The 20,576-nt window shown below is 29.0% G+C and overlaps 4 protein-coding genes across 4 annotated transcripts; 2 read left to right on the top strand and 2 right to left on the bottom strand.

Moving 5' to 3' along the window:
- Positions 1 to 1,663: 1,663 nt before the first annotated feature.
- On the bottom strand, positions 1,664 to 1,823 carry Tsp_02202 (hypothetical protein). The gene is made up of 2 exons (XM_003377965.1): positions 1,780 to 1,823; positions 1,664 to 1,736 (listed from the first exon to the last, which is right to left on the bottom strand). The coding sequence occupies exons 1-2, from the start codon at positions 1,821 to 1,823 to the stop codon at positions 1,664 to 1,666; spliced, it is 117 nt and encodes a 38-aa protein (XP_003378013.1).
- A 5,473-nt stretch (positions 1,824 to 7,296) lies between these two features.
- Positions 7,297 to 12,718, top strand: Tsp_02203 (polypeptide N-acetylgalactosaminyltransferase 3). Its single transcript, XM_003377964.1, has 14 exons — positions 7,297 to 7,489; positions 7,551 to 7,716; positions 7,872 to 8,004; positions 8,065 to 8,098; positions 8,166 to 8,373; positions 8,468 to 8,638; positions 8,698 to 8,815; positions 8,880 to 9,060; positions 9,153 to 9,292; positions 9,348 to 9,461; positions 9,507 to 9,641; positions 9,707 to 9,827; positions 12,374 to 12,511; positions 12,558 to 12,718. The coding sequence occupies exons 1-14, from the start codon at positions 7,297 to 7,299 to the stop codon at positions 12,716 to 12,718; spliced, it is 2,013 nt and encodes a 670-aa protein (XP_003378012.1).
- Positions 12,719 to 13,101: 383 nt separating this feature from the next.
- Tsp_02204 (eukaryotic translation initiation factor 4E) lies at positions 13,102 to 14,026 on the bottom strand. The gene is made up of 4 exons (XM_003377963.1): positions 13,964 to 14,026; positions 13,646 to 13,812; positions 13,214 to 13,591; positions 13,102 to 13,162 (listed from the first exon to the last, which is right to left on the bottom strand). Exons 1-4 carry the CDS (start codon positions 14,024 to 14,026, stop codon positions 13,102 to 13,104), a joined length of 669 nt encoding a protein of 222 aa, XP_003378011.1.
- Positions 14,027 to 16,848: 2,822 nt separating this feature from the next.
- On the top strand, positions 16,849 to 19,911 carry Tsp_02205 (putative calsequestrin-1). Its single transcript, XM_003377962.1, has 10 exons — positions 16,849 to 17,185; positions 17,262 to 17,346; positions 18,349 to 18,452; positions 18,518 to 18,629; positions 18,686 to 18,759; positions 18,818 to 18,904; positions 19,070 to 19,162; positions 19,221 to 19,460; positions 19,527 to 19,653; positions 19,775 to 19,911. Exons 1-10 carry the CDS (start codon positions 16,862 to 16,864, stop codon positions 19,834 to 19,836), a joined length of 1,308 nt encoding a protein of 435 aa, XP_003378010.1. The 5' UTR covers positions 16,849 to 16,861; the 3' UTR covers positions 19,837 to 19,911.
- Positions 19,912 to 20,576: the final 665 nt, after the last annotated feature.

Genomic DNA, 20,576 nt, shown 5'->3' with positions numbered 1-20,576 from the left:
TTTGGCCGTATTCAATATCCTCCTATAAGCAGTTCACATCTGTGCAAAGCAATCATTTCACACATGCACCCATTCACACGAGTACATATCAAATAATTTTCCTCTCAATTGAAAAAAGAAAAAAAATTTCACTTCATAACTCTCATTTTTTAATGCAAATATGCAAATGAATATATTTCGAATGTATCCCGTTGGTGTGTCTTAATTTCAACTGACACAGCTCAGTTGAGTTCAGTTCAATTCATCATGCCTAGTCGCATCTAATTAGTCCGTAAATCTAAATATCTGAAAATTAGCGTTGTCTATAATTTTATTTACGTAAAAATGCCGCTTCCAATGATTGACATATTTGTGATAATCAGCTTTGACACTGGGCTTAAAGTATTTAGACAAACCCCTCAATATTTTGAAATTGATTAAATGGTACACTGATTGAAAAATAAAAATAAACACATTTCTTTTATATCAATTTTTAATTATCAAAATTAAAACAAATCAATAAAATATTTGCAAAAATATAATTTGCTTATTTGTATCAAGAAAGTAAAGAAATTTTTATTTTTTTAACAACAAAATGATATCAGAAAATATAGAGTATTTATTTTACAAAATCAAAAGATGTGCAACTGTAGAGCGAAACGAAAATAATAATAATGCAATTTTAATGGAAAATTATTAAATGCAACAATTTAATGAAAAACTGAATTGAAATACAAATCATTATTAAATTATGACGTCAGTTATGTCATGATTGCTAATAATCAAGTAATATTATTGGAAATTTTATTGTATTTGAAACATTTCTTCAAATTTTTGCTTATATCTAATAAAGTAATAACTTTAAACAAATATGCAAAGATGAAAAGTTGAAGTAAAATTATAATAAAAGTAATTAAAAAACACTGTGCTACAAATTATTAATAATAATATTTATTTTTAATATCTGTTTATTTTGAATAAAATTTACACTATAAAATTTTCAACTCATTTTACTAATTGCACGCATGCTGAAAATATTTCGGCTGCATTCATTTTTATTTTTATTATTATTAAGATAATTTGCTTAAACGTTTTAAAATGCCGCAGTCTCTGAAATCTAAACTTGTTCATACACTCAGAAGCTTTATTAAAATTAGACTGTTCGAACTTTTTCATAAATTTAAATTATTAATTGAACAAAAAACACGTTGGTGTGAAAGAATGATTTTATGCAATTTTATTCCTGTCTGCTTATAAATTATTACAAACGAAGAATTGTGCTTCTGAAGAAAGAAAAAATTATCTACAGATATGCTAGCAATTATAAAAAGAAATGCAAATGCAAAGCTTATTGGGGCGCGTAATATATAAATCAAAAAAAGTTTTCCATTAAAAAATGCAACAATCTTTTGATCAATCAGTATCAATAGTTTGCACAAATAAAAAAGAAACTTTTTTTGTCAATTTTTTATTAAATTTTATAAAATCCAATCAGTTGATTAATTGATATTCAATCGATGATCGTTTAAATAAATTTAATTTTCTATTGCACACAATTGGTTTTTTATGCAATAAAAATTGGATTTAAAACTGTCAAAAAAGCACCAAAACACATTTTACATGCTATTTTAAAATTAAAAAAATATATATTTAGAAAATGAGCATCAAATTATAAAAATCAAATTTACCCAAGTTTCACTGAGATGCAATCCGATGCATGACTTGGAATCAAGCAAGCAAGCATAACATTAATAATACTGAAAAATATGTAGAATTGGAATGATTATTACGAAATCTTACTTACTAGTACTTTTCTTTGTTTCTTGACCAGCAGCTGTCAGCATATGTGCAGTAGGAGCTATTTTAATTGATGAATGCTGACAAGCATTGTTTATATTCCCAGTAAGAATGTGTACATATATACTAGATAACTAAGGACAGTTAAAAATAAAATCCTGTGTTATTATTATTATTATTATTATTATTATTCATTCGTTTCAAATAACAAATTATACTTTTACTGCTACCTATATGCATGAATTTCGCTATTAGTCAACAACAACAACAACAATAACATGTTTACTCACGAATATTAAAATAAGCAACTTGAAATAAATGCAATAAATAACTTTGAATTTTTACTTTTTTGTCACGAATATATAACAAATTACAGACTATTATTTTACAGATTGATGACCTTCTTGCTAGTCAGATCAATATTTTTATCATTTGCTTGCTTTAACTTGCATGCCAAGATAAAAAATAATCAATATTAAATGAAGATCAAAAATTATTCATACAATTATTGGTAATTATTTTAAATTTATAAGTCATTTCACTGAAAAAATATAATGATGATATGTTTAAAAAGCGAGAAATGTTCAAATAATGCTTATTATAAACCTCTCATCTTACACTTATTCAGAACGCTATAAGTTATTTGCAAATGTCACAATAAAATCGAGAAGATCAAACTATAGCAAGCAAAAATTAGAAATTTTAAAGGAAATCACAAATTTTACTTCATTTAAATTACATGCCTAATAATTTATAATTCTCAAAATGAAAATATTATAATTAATTTACATTTGACAAAAGCTAAATTTATTAAAAGCTTTGATACAAATACTTATTCTGAATGCAGCTAATTTGGATAATTTATTACAGATTATGGAAAAAACATTACAAAAACATTGAACATAAACCTTTTGAATTTAAATGTAAAAATTACGCAGTGACTGAATACCGTGGAATATGATTTGATGTGTGCTTATAATTCAATGTATGCATTATTTACAGAAGAAATAATGAGTTATATTAATACAAACTTTGATTAGAAAAAAATTTTCTGCCTTTATATTTAAATTCAGAATATTCATCAACAGTGCTAAAATAAAATATTTTTATGCTTCACAAATTAAACGAGAAAAAAAATAAGCTACCAAACAGTGAAAAGTATATCTACTTTAAAGTTAAAATAATATTTGTTCATGTTCAGCTCAAAATAATGTTATTATATAAACAAAGAAGTTAAGATTTTATTAACAACATTTGGATGATTCCAACTAACTACTGATTGCTCCATTTAGAACGAAATATTTCAAATATCACGTTATCGCATGGAATTCTTCTTCATTTATAATACTCTGGCACCTTTAAAAATTGCTTAATGTAAAATAAAAATTTACATTGCAACGCCTCTATTGCAGCATATAATGAATAATAAAATGTTCAGTTTGTAGAATTTAATAAATAAAATGGTTCCCTAGTGTATTCTTGAAATTTTACAATTTAAAAGCAATAAAAAAGCTGAGAAACACTTCTCTTAAAATTATTTTTAGTAATATGACTCATTTTCAAACAGAATGTTCATCATCCTTTAAAGTTTGGCAAATTTATGCACATCGATAAGAAATACAACGTGTGTGAAAGCTAATAAATTGCTAAATAAAAAAATAAGCTTTCAATAAATCTCCACAGATGTTAGTGTATGAAACAGCTGACTAGAGTCTGATTTGCAAAAATTTATCTTTTCAACTTCTTAAGGCAGTTTTTTTGATTGCAAAACTGAAATTTAACTATCCCATTAACTTTTAACTTTTATTTTCAAATGAAACACATGATTTTATATATTTTGAACATAAATCCCATCTGACAAAAAAGTGTAAAGACTGCAAATAATGTGATTGATTGAATTTTAAAAAAGTCACGATGTTGCATAGTTTTGTTTCAACTGAAATAGCTAATAAAATAAAACTTATATAGTTTAGTGTTTTTCTAGTGAAATTTAAAAAAATCAGATGAACATTAAACTTGTACAAGGATATGCAAAAAACTTACTTTACAAGAGTACAAAAAAAGAAATACACACGTTTTTATGTAAAAATGAGAATTGCATTGAATTCAATCTTCACTTCTCTGTGCCAATTCGATGCTAACTATGCTAATTATTTTTGAATATAAATATCAAGATATAACACCGACTAAAGTCACCTGAAAACCTTCCCACAGCGCAGCTATGGGCTAGCTGAAACAAATATCAACTATGCATGCAAAAGTATTGCAAATATCATTTCACCACATCGTCGGGTTATATAGATGGCATCATTCCAATTGCTGTTTAGATTACTTTGAATTATTCATCCCTTTGTGGCGGTAACTTTTTTTTTGAAATAGCAATCTTCAAATACGATACACTGAGACGATTCAACGCTGATCACTTTCTGACGCATGTCTGACGTGATTTTTTCATCTCATGCTTTCATGAAAAAGCAGCTGCTCTTGAAAAATGAAGAAATGAGCATATTGTTGATTAAGTTTTCTTAATATAATAAGTCAATAAAAATCTCATTATTTCTCATCAATTTCATATTTTTTAAATTATGAATTACACAAATTATTTTCAAAGATTATTATCTGTCATTTCAAAAATTAAATACAAACGCATGTCTACAAACTGTTTTACAAGTATTATTTATTGTTCAATAATATGAAATTGAAATTAAAGTTTTGATTGATTTAAAACAACAAAAAATTAAGTGCAATTAACAAAATTAACAAAAATCAGATATACATCATAGTTTGAATTGTTCAGCTTTGCTGTTATAAACATTTTCCATGTTGAATTAGCGTTAATTTTGATCAACCAAATGGATATTGCATTTTATTGATAAATATTATCACGTTAAAATTTAAAAGTAAATTTCACGATTAACAAATAATTTGACTTAAATTTCATTTTCGGTTTCAAATGCTAAACTGAAATGCCATGGATAACATTTGTAACATATTTCTAATAGAAAAATGTGACTTGTACCTGATTATCTGATTTTTAAGGTAATGACTTGAGACAGCGGCGAAGTAGATGAGATGGCACTGCTAAGCAATGAAGTAAGTGATAGAGCAGTAAAAAGTGTAAACGTTCATATTTCCCGCAAGTTAATTGTCATGTACGTATGTTGCTCCTCACGTTATACTTATCTTTCTCACGACAGCTACAATCAAGTTCAAGTGAACTGTACAACTGTCTGGCGGTTGAATAAATTCAAATCGCTTGGTTAAAAAATTTTTGATTATACAATTCTTTGGATCCGCATCATTGTTCAATGACTGACAACTGATGGTTCCCAGTGTGTCCAGTTACGCCTGAAGCGACTGGGATTTCAGTATGCATAAATTATGCAAAAATGATATCAGCAGTTATCCAAATAAATAAATACTTCCATTATAAATTATATGTCATAAGAAAATTAAAAAGGTGGATTAAATGCAATGATCCTTCAGTAAAGCTTATGAATAATAGTTATTACTAAAAGTCTGCGTATTTCATTTTCATGTCATTTCAAATTTCACAAATTTTTTGCATGAAAAGACTTGAAAACATATTTTACCAAATGTATATTTTATAGGAATTTACCATTTTCAGTCATAAATTAATGTTTGACACTATTTCAATTAATCTAATTTTTCAAATACTAAAAAATAAATGATACTGTAAATTTAAACCTAATAATTTATTCAGAAGATACTGTAAGGTGGTTATTTGCAATGCAGCTGTTGCTTTGAAACGTATTTTGTTATACTTTAGGTGCTTAAAGTAAATTTATTTTTTAACTTTGTTTTTTGCGTAAATGTGATGAGTTTAATACTTCATCTATTTTATAAATGTTTTTATAAAATGTTGTTGCATTTTCATGATTAATTACTATTTTAGACTTTTCCGTTTTATTTGGAAAAAACGTCAAATTGAAAGGTATGAATTTGAAGGATGTTAAATTTTACTTTTCAAATGTTTAATATCTAGTTGTTTTAGATTATGTAAATAAATGTAAATATATATCAACGTTCACTTTATGAAGTATACTACTTTAACGTAATGAAATAACTTATTTAGAACTGCTTTAAGAATTGCTGTCTTTTGTTTAATTTTTCAGTCACTTATGATTGCTTAAATTTATTTTTATTTGAATTATCAGCTTCACAGTCTTTAGAATTAACATAAATATGACTGTAATAACGTATTCTACTGTTTTCAGGTGTGCAATGTAATTCTAAATAATTTGATGAATTTTATTATTTGTAAACTAAAATAATTAAATATATGGTTATACTTTTGTTATCTGATTTTCAAACTTGTTCTGCTGAGTTTTTGAGTTGAAGAATATTACATTTTTGGTACTTTTGTCAAGAGTCTTTTGCGGCACCTATTTTATGAAGATCATCTTTCAACTATAAAAAAAGATATGGAAATAAATTGCAGCAATATCATATTATATATGTTATTAATGTTAGAAATTTCAGCAACTATTTACTTTGGTAAAAGTTTCTTTTTTATTTGAAATAATACTTTAAAATCAGATGAATTGCTGATCGATTTTTGGATGGTTACATTGCATGATTGCATAAAGTGAAAATTTTGGCACGTTAGTGTAATTTAAGATATCAGTTTCTTTAAACTTTTTTGTCAGTAATATCATATGTATTTTGTATTGTGAAATGTTATTTCTGTTTCAGGATTTTTTTTCGGTTAACTTGGTTTATATCTAATTACGCGCATATTATGAATTTTCAAATAACATTTAAAGTTTTGAACGATTTTTATTGTGCTACGGTTATTTGAAGAGATTGATGTAAATACTTATTTGTTTAAACTTTATTAAGGAAAAGTTGTAATTATATTTCATAATTTTAATTAATGCTTCAATGATGACTAATATAATGTTGTCAGCTTCATCAATTTTGGATTAATTGTATTGTTGCTGCATACTTAAATTGTTATTTCTGACAAGATTTGGTTTTTCTAAGTTGCAATTGGTAGTCGAAATTTTGGTAAATAATGCAACGGAAATGCAGACAATTGTCAGTACATTGAAGATAGTTTCTTTTGCTACTGTTGACACGGTTTGCATTACTCTCTACTGTGTAAACATATTGCTGTTGTTGTCTGTGCTTATTTCAAGAGTTTTATTTTTCTCTTTACATCTTCATTTTATTATTATTTCACTTTATAAATTGTTGATCTTATCAGTTTCATTTGTGTTTCTTCTCCTCTTTTAATTACAAATGCATTGTGAACTGCAGTAATTTTTGTTATGATCTCATATGATTCACTTTATGGTTTTTAATCTTTCAAATATTCGAATATTTCTTATATTTTGAAGCTGTGTTATTTCATTAAAAAGTATTTTGAAACGCTTTTTAAAATTACTGAAGTATGGAAAAGCATTTTCTATTAACTTATCATATACATGTATAGTTTATATTTATTAGAAAATAATATAATTTCATTTTATATAATTTAGAATTATTTGAAATACAATGCGGCGCAAGGAATATTGTCGTTTTGCACTTTTTGTTATCTGCGCTTGGATTGTAATTTATTTTGTTTATGCAATGTTTTTTGCCGACATCGGGTATTCGGAATCGCAGAAAGTGTTGATTAGTCGACTGCATCCTAGGATTAATGCCAACTTCAGCAACGGAGACAGTGCATTGCAGACTTTATTGGCAGGTTGGAGTGATGTTTTCATTTTTGAATTAATAATTTAAAAAATGGAGAAAAAAAATTTTAGCGATGAAATCAAAATCGCCTGGGGCCGGTGAAATGGGAAGTCCTGTGATTATTCAGAGCAGTTTGCAAAGTGAAGTGAAAGCAAGATTCAAAGAGAATCAGTTTAATGTGGTTGCTTCGGAACGTATATCTTTGAATCGTACTTTGCCAGATTATCGCTCATCTGCGTAAGATTTTTTTTGTATTTATTTAATTATTAGAACTAAATGCTTTAATATATTTTGATGAAATAAAAATACAGTTGTTTAAAATGTATTAACTGCATTTTAATTTAAAATATGAAATGTGGTTAACTGTTTGTTGTAATTTTTTGCTGTTTCAGATGTCGTTCGATAAAGTATGAGAAAATTTCTTTGAAAACATCTGTCGTGATTGTTTTTCACAATGAAGCATGGTCTACTTTGATGCGCACTGTACAAAGTGTGATTAATAGATCTTCTGTGGATTATTTGGAAGTAAGCTTTTTATTAAATATATTCTTATAAAGTCGACTGTACAGAACAATTATTCTTCAGGAAATTATTCTAGTCGATGATGCCAGTGAAAAGGGTATGCTGACGTTGAACATTCGGAACATTTGTCATATTTGGTTGATTTTATTTTTTAATTTTTCAAGATGAATTAATAGCTCTTGTGGAATCCTTCCTTAAAACTATACCAGTTGCACACACGTTGATACGGTTGCCCCAGAGATCCGGTTTAATTGTTGGTCGAGTACGCGGTGCTGAGATAGCTAAAGGTGATGTTTTGACTTTTCTCGATGCTCACGTCGAGGTAACGGACGGTTGGTTGGAACCTCTGCTGTCCCGAATTTCTGAAGATAGGTTGGTTTTTTTAATTGAAAAAATAAAAATTACGATTATTCTCTGATGCTAATTTTCAAAGTAGCATTGCAATTCAATTGTCGAACTTTTCTAGAACACGAGTTGTAGCTCCAGTTATTGATGTTATATCTGACGACACATTCCAGTATGTCACGGCGGCGGAATCAACATGGGGTGGTTTCAGTTGGACAATGAACTTTCGGTGGTACCAAGCGTCGGCACGAGAGCAGAAAAGGCGCGGAAAAAATAAGACTACACCCATACGGTATTTTTTTGAAAATTGTATTTTTGTTGCTTATGTAAAAAATGTTTTTTTTATTACAGTACTCCAACTATTGCTGGAGGGTTGTTTTCCATTGATCGAAAGTATTTTTTCGATATTGGAGCTTATGACGAGGGGATGCGCATATGGGGTGGTGAAAATTTGGAAATTTCATTCAGAGTAAGGCGACAGTACGAGAACGTAGATACTTTGTATCTTGTATAATATTGTTCGTGTTGTGTAGGTATGGATGTGCGGTGGAACTTTGGAAATAAATCCATGTTCTCATGTTGGCCATGTGTTTCGAAAGCAAACGCCTTATACATTCGAAGGAGGTACTTCAAATGTTATTTACGGCAATGCTAGAAGAACTGCCGAAGTATGGATGGACGAGTACAAAGAATTCTATTATAAGATGACACCAAGTATGTTATTTATTTACGTGTTGTTTTCATTTTATTTATTTGTAGCAGTTATTTTTTTAAATTTACAAATTATATTTTGTTTTATTGTTCAGGCGCAATGTTTGCACCACTTGGCAATATCAGCGATCGGATTGCTTTGAGAAAACGGCTTGGTTGCAAGTCATTCAAGTGGTATTTGAAAAACATCTATCCAGAAAGTAATATTCCACCAACGTATTACAGTATAGGCTATGTAAGTTAATATGAGTGCGTCGTTGTTTATTAAATTGTGCATTTATTCATTTAAGATAAAAAATGAAAAGAACGATCTTTGCCTAGATACCATGGGACGTAAAGCATCTGGTTCTCCAGCTTTGTTGACTTGTCACAATTCGGGTGGAAATCAAGTACTCTTTATGAAAGTGTGTTAATTTTTCCTTGTCCAATGCAATTTTTCTTTTGTACAGGTTTGGAGTTATACAGGTACATTAAATATACGTGCTGATGAACTGTGTTTGCAAGCGTCTAGAAAAGCCGACAGTCCAATATTTCTTCAGCAATGCAACAATGATGAATCTCAGATTTGGGATTATGATCCTAATGTAATTTTTCTTTCACTTTTTTAAAATTTGTAACTGTCCCCATTAAAATAATTTGTTTATTGCAGACCTATCAATTTCGTCATCGGCAGAGTCGTGCTTGTTTAACCCCATTGAATAATATGATAGTTATGGCAGAATGCTACAAGGAAAATTTATTGCAGCAGTGGATTTTGGAAGGTTACAATGGTGAGTTGTTTCCAGACTATCATGAAGAAACGAGAAGTGAAAAAGTGAGACACAAAGCATTGTGAAAAATACTTTGATGTCGTGCTTGTTTATCCGTTGCCAAAGAAATATGATTCTTCCCCCCCCCCCCCATCATTGACCAGAGCCATCATTAGTACTTAAATAATTAATTGTTGTTCCTTTTGATCAAAAATTGTTTGTTCGGTTTTGCTGAAATGTTACTTTGTTGTTTCGGTTTTCACAGTTTTATTAAAAACTTTATGTTTTTAAAATGATCATTAAGAATATGGGAAAATAATGATGAAGTATATTTCGGTGTATATACTTTTGACGTCATTTGTCTAACAGGATTTGAAATAATTCAAATTCTGTCAATACTACTCATGCATGTGAATGTGATATTTTTTTCCATAATTCGGATAAAACTGCAACAATATTTCAAAAATCAATGCAAATTTTAATATTATTTTATCATCAAACAACGAAGAACTGTGCAAGTGTTTTTACACTCTTATAAAGCACAGTTAAAAATAGTTAATACTGAAATTCATATGAACATGTGTAATGTAATTCAGTGAAGGAAAAATATTTTTTTAATGAATGGTAAATTACTGGAAATAATTGCAAGATGATAAAAGCTGTCAAGTATGCTTGGATTAATGCTTTGCAAGAAATGTAAATTTTAACATAACACTGAATTATTGTCGAAATAATTTTTGAAAAACAAACAGCAGCTGCACAAAAAATAAAAATTACATACAATCTGTTTGCTTTTTCAATAATGGATAAACAAAAAAGAAATATGACATTTCAAATTTCACGAATGTATGACATAATAAAATTTGACGTCAACTATTTTAGAAATAACGATAGATGATAATATTAAATTTAAACAAATGATGAATACAAAGTTCGGTTAGTAGATGACAATAAAATGAATATTAATGCATGAGATTATGCGCATATTTAAACATCGTTTCAATTTGTTTCTTTACCAAGTTAAACTGAATAATTTGTCACAGCAGTACTTAATATATTTAATTTAGACATATACAAAAATATTTGTTTTGGTAATACATATTATGACAATAATAAAAATTTGTTTCGTGCCAAAATTATTTATACAAGCAGCAATCAAAAATAAGCAATGAAAATTCATTCATCGTTGTAGTCAAAGAAAACCAACATTTTCCAAAAATGCTTATCAATAGCTGAATAAAAAAATATCATCTTAGTAAAGAATGTTATTAGTGTGAAAAATTTATTACTGACGTCAGCTATTCAGTTGTGTAGAAGGATAATTTCAACCTTCAAGCAGATTCGCCTAAAAATTTATAAAAATATTTACAGCATACTAAAAGTAAAAACGTATTCTCAATCCAGGAACAGCAAGAGAAAATGTGCACGCTGAATGTAATAAAATATGCTTTGGAAGGACGACGCAGTATCCGTAAAAAACAAAAGCATGCTGTGAGCATTCACTTTATTTCTAACATGATATTAATCGTTGAAAAATACTAAGAATATTAATGACAACAAAAAAACAAAATTCCGTTCATCAATAATAATTGACAACGATCAATATGTTAGCGATTTGTTCAGATGTTGTTTATGAAAATTCTTTCACTCTACTAGCACCTGCAGTATTGCTCTAGATCAATATGATCATCACGCATTTGCAAGCTGTGAGATTCGATTACTAATTTACCTTGTGGTGCAACATTATCCGACAGATATTTCAGATGCAAAACAATTCTAGAATTTAGTTCTGAAATTAGTTCAAAGAAAATAAGGAAAATGGAAATTTGAACTATTTGAAAAAGAAAATAATTAAATTACCACGTTTCCGTTATAAGTAAGAAAATATTAAAAGAAGCAGGACACACTTAAATTATGGCCAACGATTAACTGCCTACGCGATTCTGATTAACACGCAGTGCCACCAAATAAGCATAAAAAATCATTTCCAAACCGACTTGCTTAATAAAAATTGTTGATTGCTAATCCAGGGAAACTAATTTATAATCGATTTGGCATTTAAAATAGTTACACGTCTTACAGTGAATATATTTTGAAATTTTTTCTAATCTGATATAATCAAAAATGTGAAAAATTATTTTCTAGAACAGAATTTCACAATTAAGCAAAAGCAATTAATAATCACCTTACCTGCCTACCTACTTTACCTACATTTCTTTAGTTTTTTACTGTAACAATTTGTATTTGTCCATTATGATAAATTTTGATCAAATTAATTACTATGTATTTATTGAAAAATAATATGCATACATTAAAATATTAAATAAATTAAGTGAATGCAATGAGATTAATAAGTGAATTCAGTAATTTAGTATAAATTTACACTTTGATTTGAGAAATACAGTATGCTAATCATTTTAGTTTTGAACTCGATTTTCCATTCGCAAACGTTTTACTTGTTTATGTATCAGTTGGGATTGAACTTTGAATGGAATCAAATCAAGTTAAAGATAAAGAAACTGCGATAAAACTTGAAGATGAACTTCGATGCGAAGAAAGCTTTTCAGGTTGTAAATCTCCTGAAATTTGGCCAGAAAAACTACCAGGACTGATGGATTTTACCGAAAAAGAGCTGAATTATAGTGGCCAGTCAGCATCTAACGTCAATTTCCAAATCGAAGCATGTGATATTCAGTATATGAACGGTAAGTATAATTTTAAAAAATAATTTGTGTAATGTTGTCATTTCAGAATTAGGTCAGTTAACACCAGATCAACTAATGGAACATATCAAAACTCTTCAAGAATCAGCATATCAGTTAGGACTCTTGGAACAAGCGGAAATTCAGCGGGGTCGCTTGTTGAGAATTTTGGAAACCCCTGATGAAGATGTGGCAGTTGAAAAAAAATAGTCAACTTTTTAGACAGTTTAAAATGTTTTCCTTTAATAAAACTTGATTTACAATATTATATACTATTATTTTATTAAGTTTTTATAAATAAAAAGAATGATGTACATAGTCTTATACAATTATTTTCAACATTCAAAGGACTTAAAATTTTGTGAATGTAACGATTTAAACGTAAGAAATCCAACATGTCTGTTTATGTAACAATGGAAGCAATGGTAGCATTTTTGCATTTCTGTACATTATATTAAAGCGTTTTTGAATGACAAGCAGCGTATGGTAGAACATATTTAATTCTGAAATGTAAAATTCACAAAGCAACTTGGAAAATTCATTGCATAACTGCCCTAACAATGTTCCATAAAAATGGGAAAAATCAACACGCTTCACCAAAAGCCTTCCCAAGTAACATTCTCGTGCACGTTCAGCTTATCTTTCAAAAGCTTTCTAGAATAAAAATACGTACATAAATAAATAACTTCCAAAAACTAAACTAACCCAATTTCTTCATTTTTTGCTGCAATGATCTGCTTTCTAATGTCACCATTCATGGTTCCTTCAGTTTCCATAAATTCTTTGATGAGCTCAAGTTTCAACGATGTCCACAGGTTTAATTTAATACCATTACGAATGTTAAACGCCGCACCATCAATGTGTTCCCCGTACTCACCAAACTGTTCACCAAGCATAGCCATCAACAATTCTAACCAAAGCTGGTCGACATAAGTTGGCGAAGGATTATCCAATCGAATAGTCCATCTTCCTGATATACCTTCTGTTTTTTTGTCTTTCCAAGTTGGACGAATGCCCTTTTTAAAGATGTTAAAATCGCATACCGATTTAAACATGCTTGGTTTTTGTATAAAGTTGTAAATACTAAAAGTGCATTAATGATTACTGAAAACCATTTACTCAATTAGTGATACTAACGCCCAGAAGTCTTCAACATTCGAAAATGACGCCACTTCCACTCCAGAATCAGGTGAGTTTTCTGATTTCGATTTAGAATGGGGATTACGTTTGTTAAACCAGATTACCCAAGTGTTCTGTAAAGGATGTTTGGGAATTTCTTTAGTCTGAGAGGCATCGGCATCCTCCTAAAAATGGAAATGAATTAAGAAACTGAATAAACATGAAATGAAATGAAGAATTACAATCAATGCATGTTGTGTTGTGGAATGTTATCACATATGTAATTAAACAATATTTACAAAACTAAAATCATTTATAAATTACTAAAATACATACTTGATTGGCACAGATTTCATTCTTCGTTTCCTCAGCAGCAACAAAAATGTCTTCTGTAACCATTTCTTATTCTGTAGTTTCAACTGAAAAGTAACGCAAAACATTACATATGGGTTATAGATAAGAATAAATGGAAAACTGACTGCATATAAAGACTTTATTCAATATTGATCATTCAAATAATCATACAATTTAAAAATTACTTTATTATATTTCTTTTGAAAACAAAACAGACTAATTAATTTGTTCCTGAAAATGAAGTTATATAGAAGCATAATTAGATTTATAAATATTTCGCTAAAATATCACAGTAAAATGTTGAAAATATATAATGCCTTATTTATAAACGCAAAATAATGATACAATATATAAATAACAAAAAAATCTTACAACGGTTAATGATGATCACCAAACAACACGACGATGAATATTAGGTAATATGTATTAATGAACACAGTATTGTTAGTGATAATCAAGTACAAAGTTGAATCTACATCCTTACATTTATTTACAGTAAAAAATTCATATACCTACGAAGTACACAGTGCATAAAATTATGTAATTATTATTTAATATTTTATTAATCAATTTATTTATTGCAAAATTTTAACGGAAAATATAATTAAAAAGCACTTATTCAGTCATTCTAATGAGCGTCGAATAATTTCAACTGTGCATATTATTTTATAATTATTCAAATAGGCGACTTTTTATTCAGTTAAATTTATAGACGTAAATGAATTACTGTTATTGTGTAGTTATTGGTTTAATTTTGTTTATTACCTCTCTTTAATTTTTTTGTTAAAATTGAATAATTGTTAACTGTAACGGTCTCCATTTAAACTTTTATAAATTCACTTTTTTAAAGAATAAGTTATACTTTTTAAATTATTATTTGACATCTAATTAATTTTTTATAATTATGTGCTAGTCATCGAAATATCAAATAATAATCTAATGTCAAAATTTTTTTGTTTTTTGTTTTAAATTAGTGAATTATATTTGTATGCGCTGTTGAAATATTTATTTAATTATTTTGCTACTTTCTCGCATTGCTGAAAAATTAAATACATAGTATCATAAATGGTAATTTTATTTCCCTTATTGCGTGGCATTACATTAGCAGAAGTATTTCAGTTATTAACAGGGAACATATTCTTTTCATCTGTTTTCTTTTTTTATTAAAAAATATGGAATTAAAATAGAGGAATTGAAAGAATTTCGTTCAAAAAACTACAAAAGATTTATCTCAGTCGAAAACTATTGCAAATATTTATTGTTATTTTTAAAACTTGCTAAACAAAATTATGTGAAGTTTTATTATTATAAAAAACCGTAAAATGTAAAATATGCTTCTAAAAACAGGCAACTTAATCATGTTTGTTGGATATGCTTCTTCAAACAAATTGTAAATGTGCGCCGCATTTAGCTTCATGCATTTACTTGTTAAAGTTTAATCTACGCCCTTGTTCAAGTTAATTTTCACGTGTGTTTTAGTTTGCTGGGACTTATTAAATGAATAAATAGTAGTCAAAAGAAAAAATAATAAATAGCACATTTATATGTTAGCTATTAAAATATTTATGTATGAAAAGATGAAATTAATCAAAACATTGCTTAAATAGCTGTATAAGTGCGAATAGAATTCCTTTTATTTTACTTTTCTTCATTTAGTTTGGACTATTTTTGAAAACATTCTCTAAGCTGCACTACTTGACAAATTTGATGGAGTTCACATCAAATGAATAATTAGCATACCTATCAATAGCTGGCAGATATATAAAAATAAATCAATCACTCAAAACAATGCAATCATATTGAGATCATTTAAATACTTTAAGATGATTCAGTTTATTGACTGTTGACTGTTATTGAAAGTGTTCTGACAGTTTATTGAGTTGAATGAATTACTGATAAAAAGGAAAACTTTTAGTTAAAAACATGAAAATTATGAACCTTTAAAATGTTGAATTCACAATTTTGTAACTCACAGAAAATTGAATGACGTGCTTTTATGATTATTAGTGGTTATAAAAAACGCACACATTTTTTTGAAAATTTTACAATTGTATTTCAAAATTCTGATTATCAATCAAGCTGAGAAAAGTATCCTACTTTTCATTAGCATTTTTCGGTGAAACAAACAAACATGTGAAATATATTGCAGCAACTTGATTTTAAGCATTTGTTCTATTTGATTTGGCGCAACATTTGGCATCCATTTAGTATATAATATTCTGTCAAAATTTATGCACAAATTCACAACATTTATACCAAATAGCATTTAACAATAATAATAATAATAATAAACAAGTGTTTTTAGTGTTCAGATGGTTCTTTTGGTTAGATTTTTCATAATTTAACTATGAAAAATGGAAGATCGGAAACTATTAATTGTATTTTAAAAGTTATAATTTGTTGTTCATAGTTATAAATTTTAGATATGCATCGGTTTTTCATAAAAGGTTTCAGTTTAAAAGTTGATAAGATTTTTTGCTGCTGTGAAAAATAAATGAAAAATATCAATTAATAAATTAATAAAATGTAAAATCAGCTAATCATGAAATGAATAAATTAATTGATAAAATATATACAGCTATATAGAGAAAGAGAGAGAGAGAGAGAGGGGGGGGGGAGGGGAAGCTTAGAGAGTAAAAAGTTGAAAGAGTTAGCAAATGTTTTCCAGCAAAGAGATTTCCGAGAGTCCGCGTGTTTGTGTGTATATGTGTGTGCTTCTTGGTGTGCGCGTGTGTCATAAGGCGGTTTGCTTATTTGCTTCAAATCAATTTCAACACACTGCAGTACGTCTCAGCTGATGTGTTTGTTCCTATTGATGCAGCTTTGCTTCTTACTGGTTTTAAACGGACCCACGTCAGTTTCGCCTCATTCATTCCTGAAATGACGACCACGATGCAGGATGTTGCTGGACATAGGCGAGGACCAATTTTTAATGATCTTCTCCGATTTTTCATATTCATCTTTTTAATAATCAAAAATGAAATTGTCACCGGTGCCGGTTCGTCGTCTTCTCTAGCAGACGGCTCTTGCATAATTTTTGGTTTCCCTGGTCTGAAATATGACGGCGTCGATCGTACGTCTGAACTGAATGAACGCAACTTCAACAAAACTGTCCACAGCACCAAGAACACCATACCGATTGTATTTTTTTCTGATGTTGAAGCCGACGACGACGAACTGCTTCAATATGAATGCTTTTTGCAAGTTTGTTGGACATTTTTATTCCATTGAAACTGAAATTGTGTATTTCAAAATTTAAATTTATTTAAATATTTTCTAGATCAGCGCTCAAGTGTTAGAGAGGCGTGGTTTTGCAATTTACACTGTAAACACGACTAAAGAAAGCCGACTTCGCAAGCAAGAAGGTAAGATTTCAGAACAAAGCCCGCTTTGCATGTTTCCAAACTGAAAACAACAGTTGCTTACCATATCATTTAACCTTAAATTATTTCAGTTCACGTGAAATCCATTTATAATTGCAACTGCTAAAATTGTTTTGTTTGGGATGATATTTATTTTTAAAAAAATTTATTTCTCTTCCACTGTTGTTTCTAGAAATATTAATAACATTATGAAGTTGTTTTGCATTGTTTGATTCTGCTCTGATTGCTGTCATATAATTCGTATATAGTCGCGTCTCTTTCACACTTGTTTGCTGGCTATTTTGCGTTTGACGTCCACTTTAACTCGAAATACTTGCTCAAAGCTGCAACTATGCGAGGTTTTTATTGCAAATGCTTTTTCGTCCAAGTTTTAAAATATTGTTAAAGTTTTTCTTTTCACTTTCAATTTCACACTCCATCATTCATTATTACATCGTGTTGCTTTGCATTTTCATTAATAGCTTCTTCTTTGAAAAAAAGACATTTGCATTAGTAAATTTAAAAATAAAATTTCCTTTCTTTCAACAATCCTTGGAAAAGCTTGAAAAACAACCTCTTCACTTTCTCAAGCAGATTCTTGCTGCTTAATAGTGTTGTTGACTCATTTGCATTGTGAAACGCGCAACCGCAATTCTCGCCTGTTTACTTTTTATTATAATTTTCAATGGTGTAATTTTGCCTTGCTCATTTTATTCATTCTTTTCTCAACTTTTACAATCAGTCGAATTTTGCAATCAGAAGATGATGTTTTAAATGATGTTCACACTTTGCGTCATCAAAACAGCAACTGGCATAGCTTAATGCTGATGACAATGATGATGATCGTTGCTTTTTTTGCAAATTCTTTAAATACCAGCTAAATTATAATGATAATTTTTTGAATTGCATTCTCTGATAAACAACAATTAACAAATTGTTGAGCATTTAAAAAATATGAAAGATTACACTGTTCTTATTAGTCTACATGATCAAGAATTAATATAGGAGTTGAAAAAGGCGAAGATACAATTCACGTTTACAAAGATGGCAACAAAATTGAATACTTTGGAATTTTCGATCCGCATACGTTTGTGTCGTGGGTTTTTGAGGTGAGTGTCCATTTTTGGACCAGATTTCAATTCGGCTCAAGCCCGGCTTAAGATCTTTCAACCAGATGCCCGATGATCCTGTGGTGGTGATCAATTCCAAACATGAAGAGATCGAATTCCATGCCGCCAAAGATACGGATGTTCGTGTAATTGGCTATTTCAATCCAGGAGGACGCGGTAATTGATTTCCCTTTTGAAAAAACATTTCAAATATTTGTCGAAACATTGTTCAGATTTAAAAGAATTTGAAGAAGCGGCCGAGGATTTCATGAACGAAGTGCGATGCTTTGCAGTAGTAGACACATATGTAATGAAAACTTATTATATGTAAATTTATTTGAAAACAAAAACGTGATTTTTTTCAGTGGGCTAGACGACTGGGAATAACAAAACCGAACGAAATTCGTCTCTACAGACCATTCGACAATGTTCCAGTTGTTGCTCCTAGAGATGTAAGAACAAAATTGCCCTTTCACACCTAATTATTAATATTTATAATTTTTTGTCTCCAAATCAAACTTTACCATATTAATTAATCAAAAAAGAAAATTTACATTTATGCAATGATAAAACATGTTTCATTATTATCATTACAAAAACCTGTAAACTTTTTTAAGGCTGATACAGAAAGAGAACTTGAGGATTGGATACGCGCTAACAAAGAGCCAGTCATGCAAAAGCTCACGACGAAAAACTTTTTCAACGTTTGGGTAAGTGGAAAAAAAGTATTTCAAAATTTGAAAATTATTCACTTTTTCCAAAATACAGAAAGATCCTGAACCGAGTGAAAGGATGATCGTCGCTTTTTGTGATGAAGAAGAAGAAGCCGGAGAAGCGGTTTTTGAACTATTGAAAAAATTAAACACTGCTAATTCCCACTATGCAGGGTCGTTGGAAATTGTACTGATTGATCCGGATGAGTTTCCACTTATGATCGACGAATGGGAGTCCATCTTTGGTATTGAAATTGAAAACGATCCGCAGCTTGGCCTTGTGGACATCTCAGACGTATGACTGTGTTGCATTGTAAAACAAATTTTTATGCATATTTTGATAACTGTTTCCTTTATAAAGCGTGAAGGCGTTTGGTTCGATATGAGTCAATTGAATCTTCAAGATCCTGTCCAATATGAAGCCCAAAACTTGGAAGTGCTGCAAGTTTGGATAGATCAAATAATGAACGACGAAATTCGTTTGGGAGGTAAATGTAGAAAGTTGAAAAAATAAATTCATTTTCTCTCTTTACTAAATTTATTGTAAAATGTAAAAAATGTTATAATTATTTTAAATGCATATCATTGTCAAATAATGTGAAATTTTAGATGACGAAAGTGAACCAAAAGAACAGCCAACTGCCAAACACCGAAGAAAGAAGGAACTCTGAGTTCAAGCTTTGAACAAAAAGGGAAATAAGAAAACTGAATACAATTTACAGGGTTGTGCGAGCTTTGGCTATTGTTTAAATAACTTTTCTGCATTACTAACGATTTTAATTGCATACTCATCGCTGCTCATTAGAGTGCTGAAACAGTTGATTATATATACTGCCAATATAGTGAATTTCACGAATAGGAATTCTGAAACCGCTTTCTATAAACTAGTAATTTGTGAAATACTCAATTTCAACAATGTGATTTTTAAAAAATTCTGACCGAGACAACAACATCATCTGCAATGCAATCAATCATTTAAACTAATAAAACTGCAAGGCAGATTTCCATCTCCATCTCATCTGTGTACTGAAAAACACGTGCAAACATTTTTACGTCATTTAATAAATAATCTTTTTCAAATATTCTTAAATATCAGCTAATGATAAAATATAACCTCAACAGAATGCATGAAACACCGGATGATGCAACGTTCAATTAACAGCATTGATAATGTACAACTATACACAATTAATTCATTTAGAAAAATATATTTTCCAAGGTTGAACTGTTTGAATATGCACAACAGATATAAAAGCCTTACAGCTCATAATCGTATTAAGGAAATCACATTACGCAGTTTGAACAATTACTGCAATAAGTGAACAATAAAATTGAACCAAATGAATAAACATTAATTAATTAAACCAAAAATAATTTCTTTCATTTAGAATAGAATGCGCAAACATTGCAT

This window comes from Trichinella spiralis, assembly GCF_000181795.1.
Source record: "Trichinella spiralis strain ISS 195 chromosome Unknown Scfld4, whole genome shotgun sequence".
NCBI classification, from domain to species: Eukaryota; Metazoa; Nematoda; class Enoplea; order Trichinellida; family Trichinellidae; genus Trichinella; species Trichinella spiralis.
Note: the sequence above shows the minus strand (reverse complement) of the source record. Positions and strands in the feature narration are given on the sequence as shown.

What these genes read in the sequence shown, in the direction of transcription:
- Tsp_02204 (XM_003377963.1), bottom strand. Translation starts at nt 14,026, where the DNA reads ATGGTTACAGAAGACATTTTTGTTGCTGCTGAGGAAACGAAGAATGAA. An exon ending in ATGAAATCTGTGCCAATCAA is followed by an intron (nt 13,813 to 13,963) that starts GTATGTATTTTA and finishes TTCCATTTTTAG; the next exon opens with GAGGATGCCGATGCCTCTCA. An exon ending in AATGTTGAAGACTTCTGGGC is followed by an intron (nt 13,592 to 13,645) that starts GTTAGTATCACT and finishes ATGCACTTTTAG; the next exon opens with TATTTACAACTTTATACAAA.
- Tsp_02202 (XM_003377965.1), bottom strand. Translation starts at nt 1,823, where the DNA reads ATGCTGACAGCTGCTGGTCAAGAAACAAAGAAAAGTACTAGTAA. An exon ending in ACAAAGAAAAGTACTAGTAA is followed by an intron (nt 1,737 to 1,779) that starts GTAAGATTTCGT and finishes CATATTTTTCAG; the next exon opens with TATTATTAATGTTATGCTTG.
- Tsp_02205 (XM_003377962.1), top strand. Translation starts at nt 16,862, where the DNA reads ATGACGACCACGATGCAGGATGTTGCTGGACATAGGCGAGGACCAATT. An exon ending in TTGCAGTAGTAGACACATAT is followed by an intron (nt 18,760 to 18,817) that starts GTAATGAAAACT and finishes GATTTTTTTCAG; the next exon opens with TGGGCTAGACGACTGGGAAT. An exon ending in CAGTTGTTGCTCCTAGAGAT is followed by an intron (nt 18,905 to 19,069) that starts GTAAGAACAAAA and finishes AACTTTTTTAAG; the next exon opens with GCTGATACAGAAAGAGAACT.
- Tsp_02203 (XM_003377964.1), top strand. Translation starts at nt 7,297, where the DNA reads ATGCGGCGCAAGGAATATTGTCGTTTTGCACTTTTTGTTATCTGCGCT. An exon ending in CCAGATTATCGCTCATCTGC is followed by an intron (nt 7,717 to 7,871) that starts GTAAGATTTTTT and finishes TTGCTGTTTCAG; the next exon opens with ATGTCGTTCGATAAAGTATG. An exon ending in TGATATTCAGTATATGAACG is followed by an intron (nt 12,512 to 12,557) that starts GTAAGTATAATT and finishes TTGTCATTTCAG; the next exon opens with AATTAGGTCAGTTAACACCA.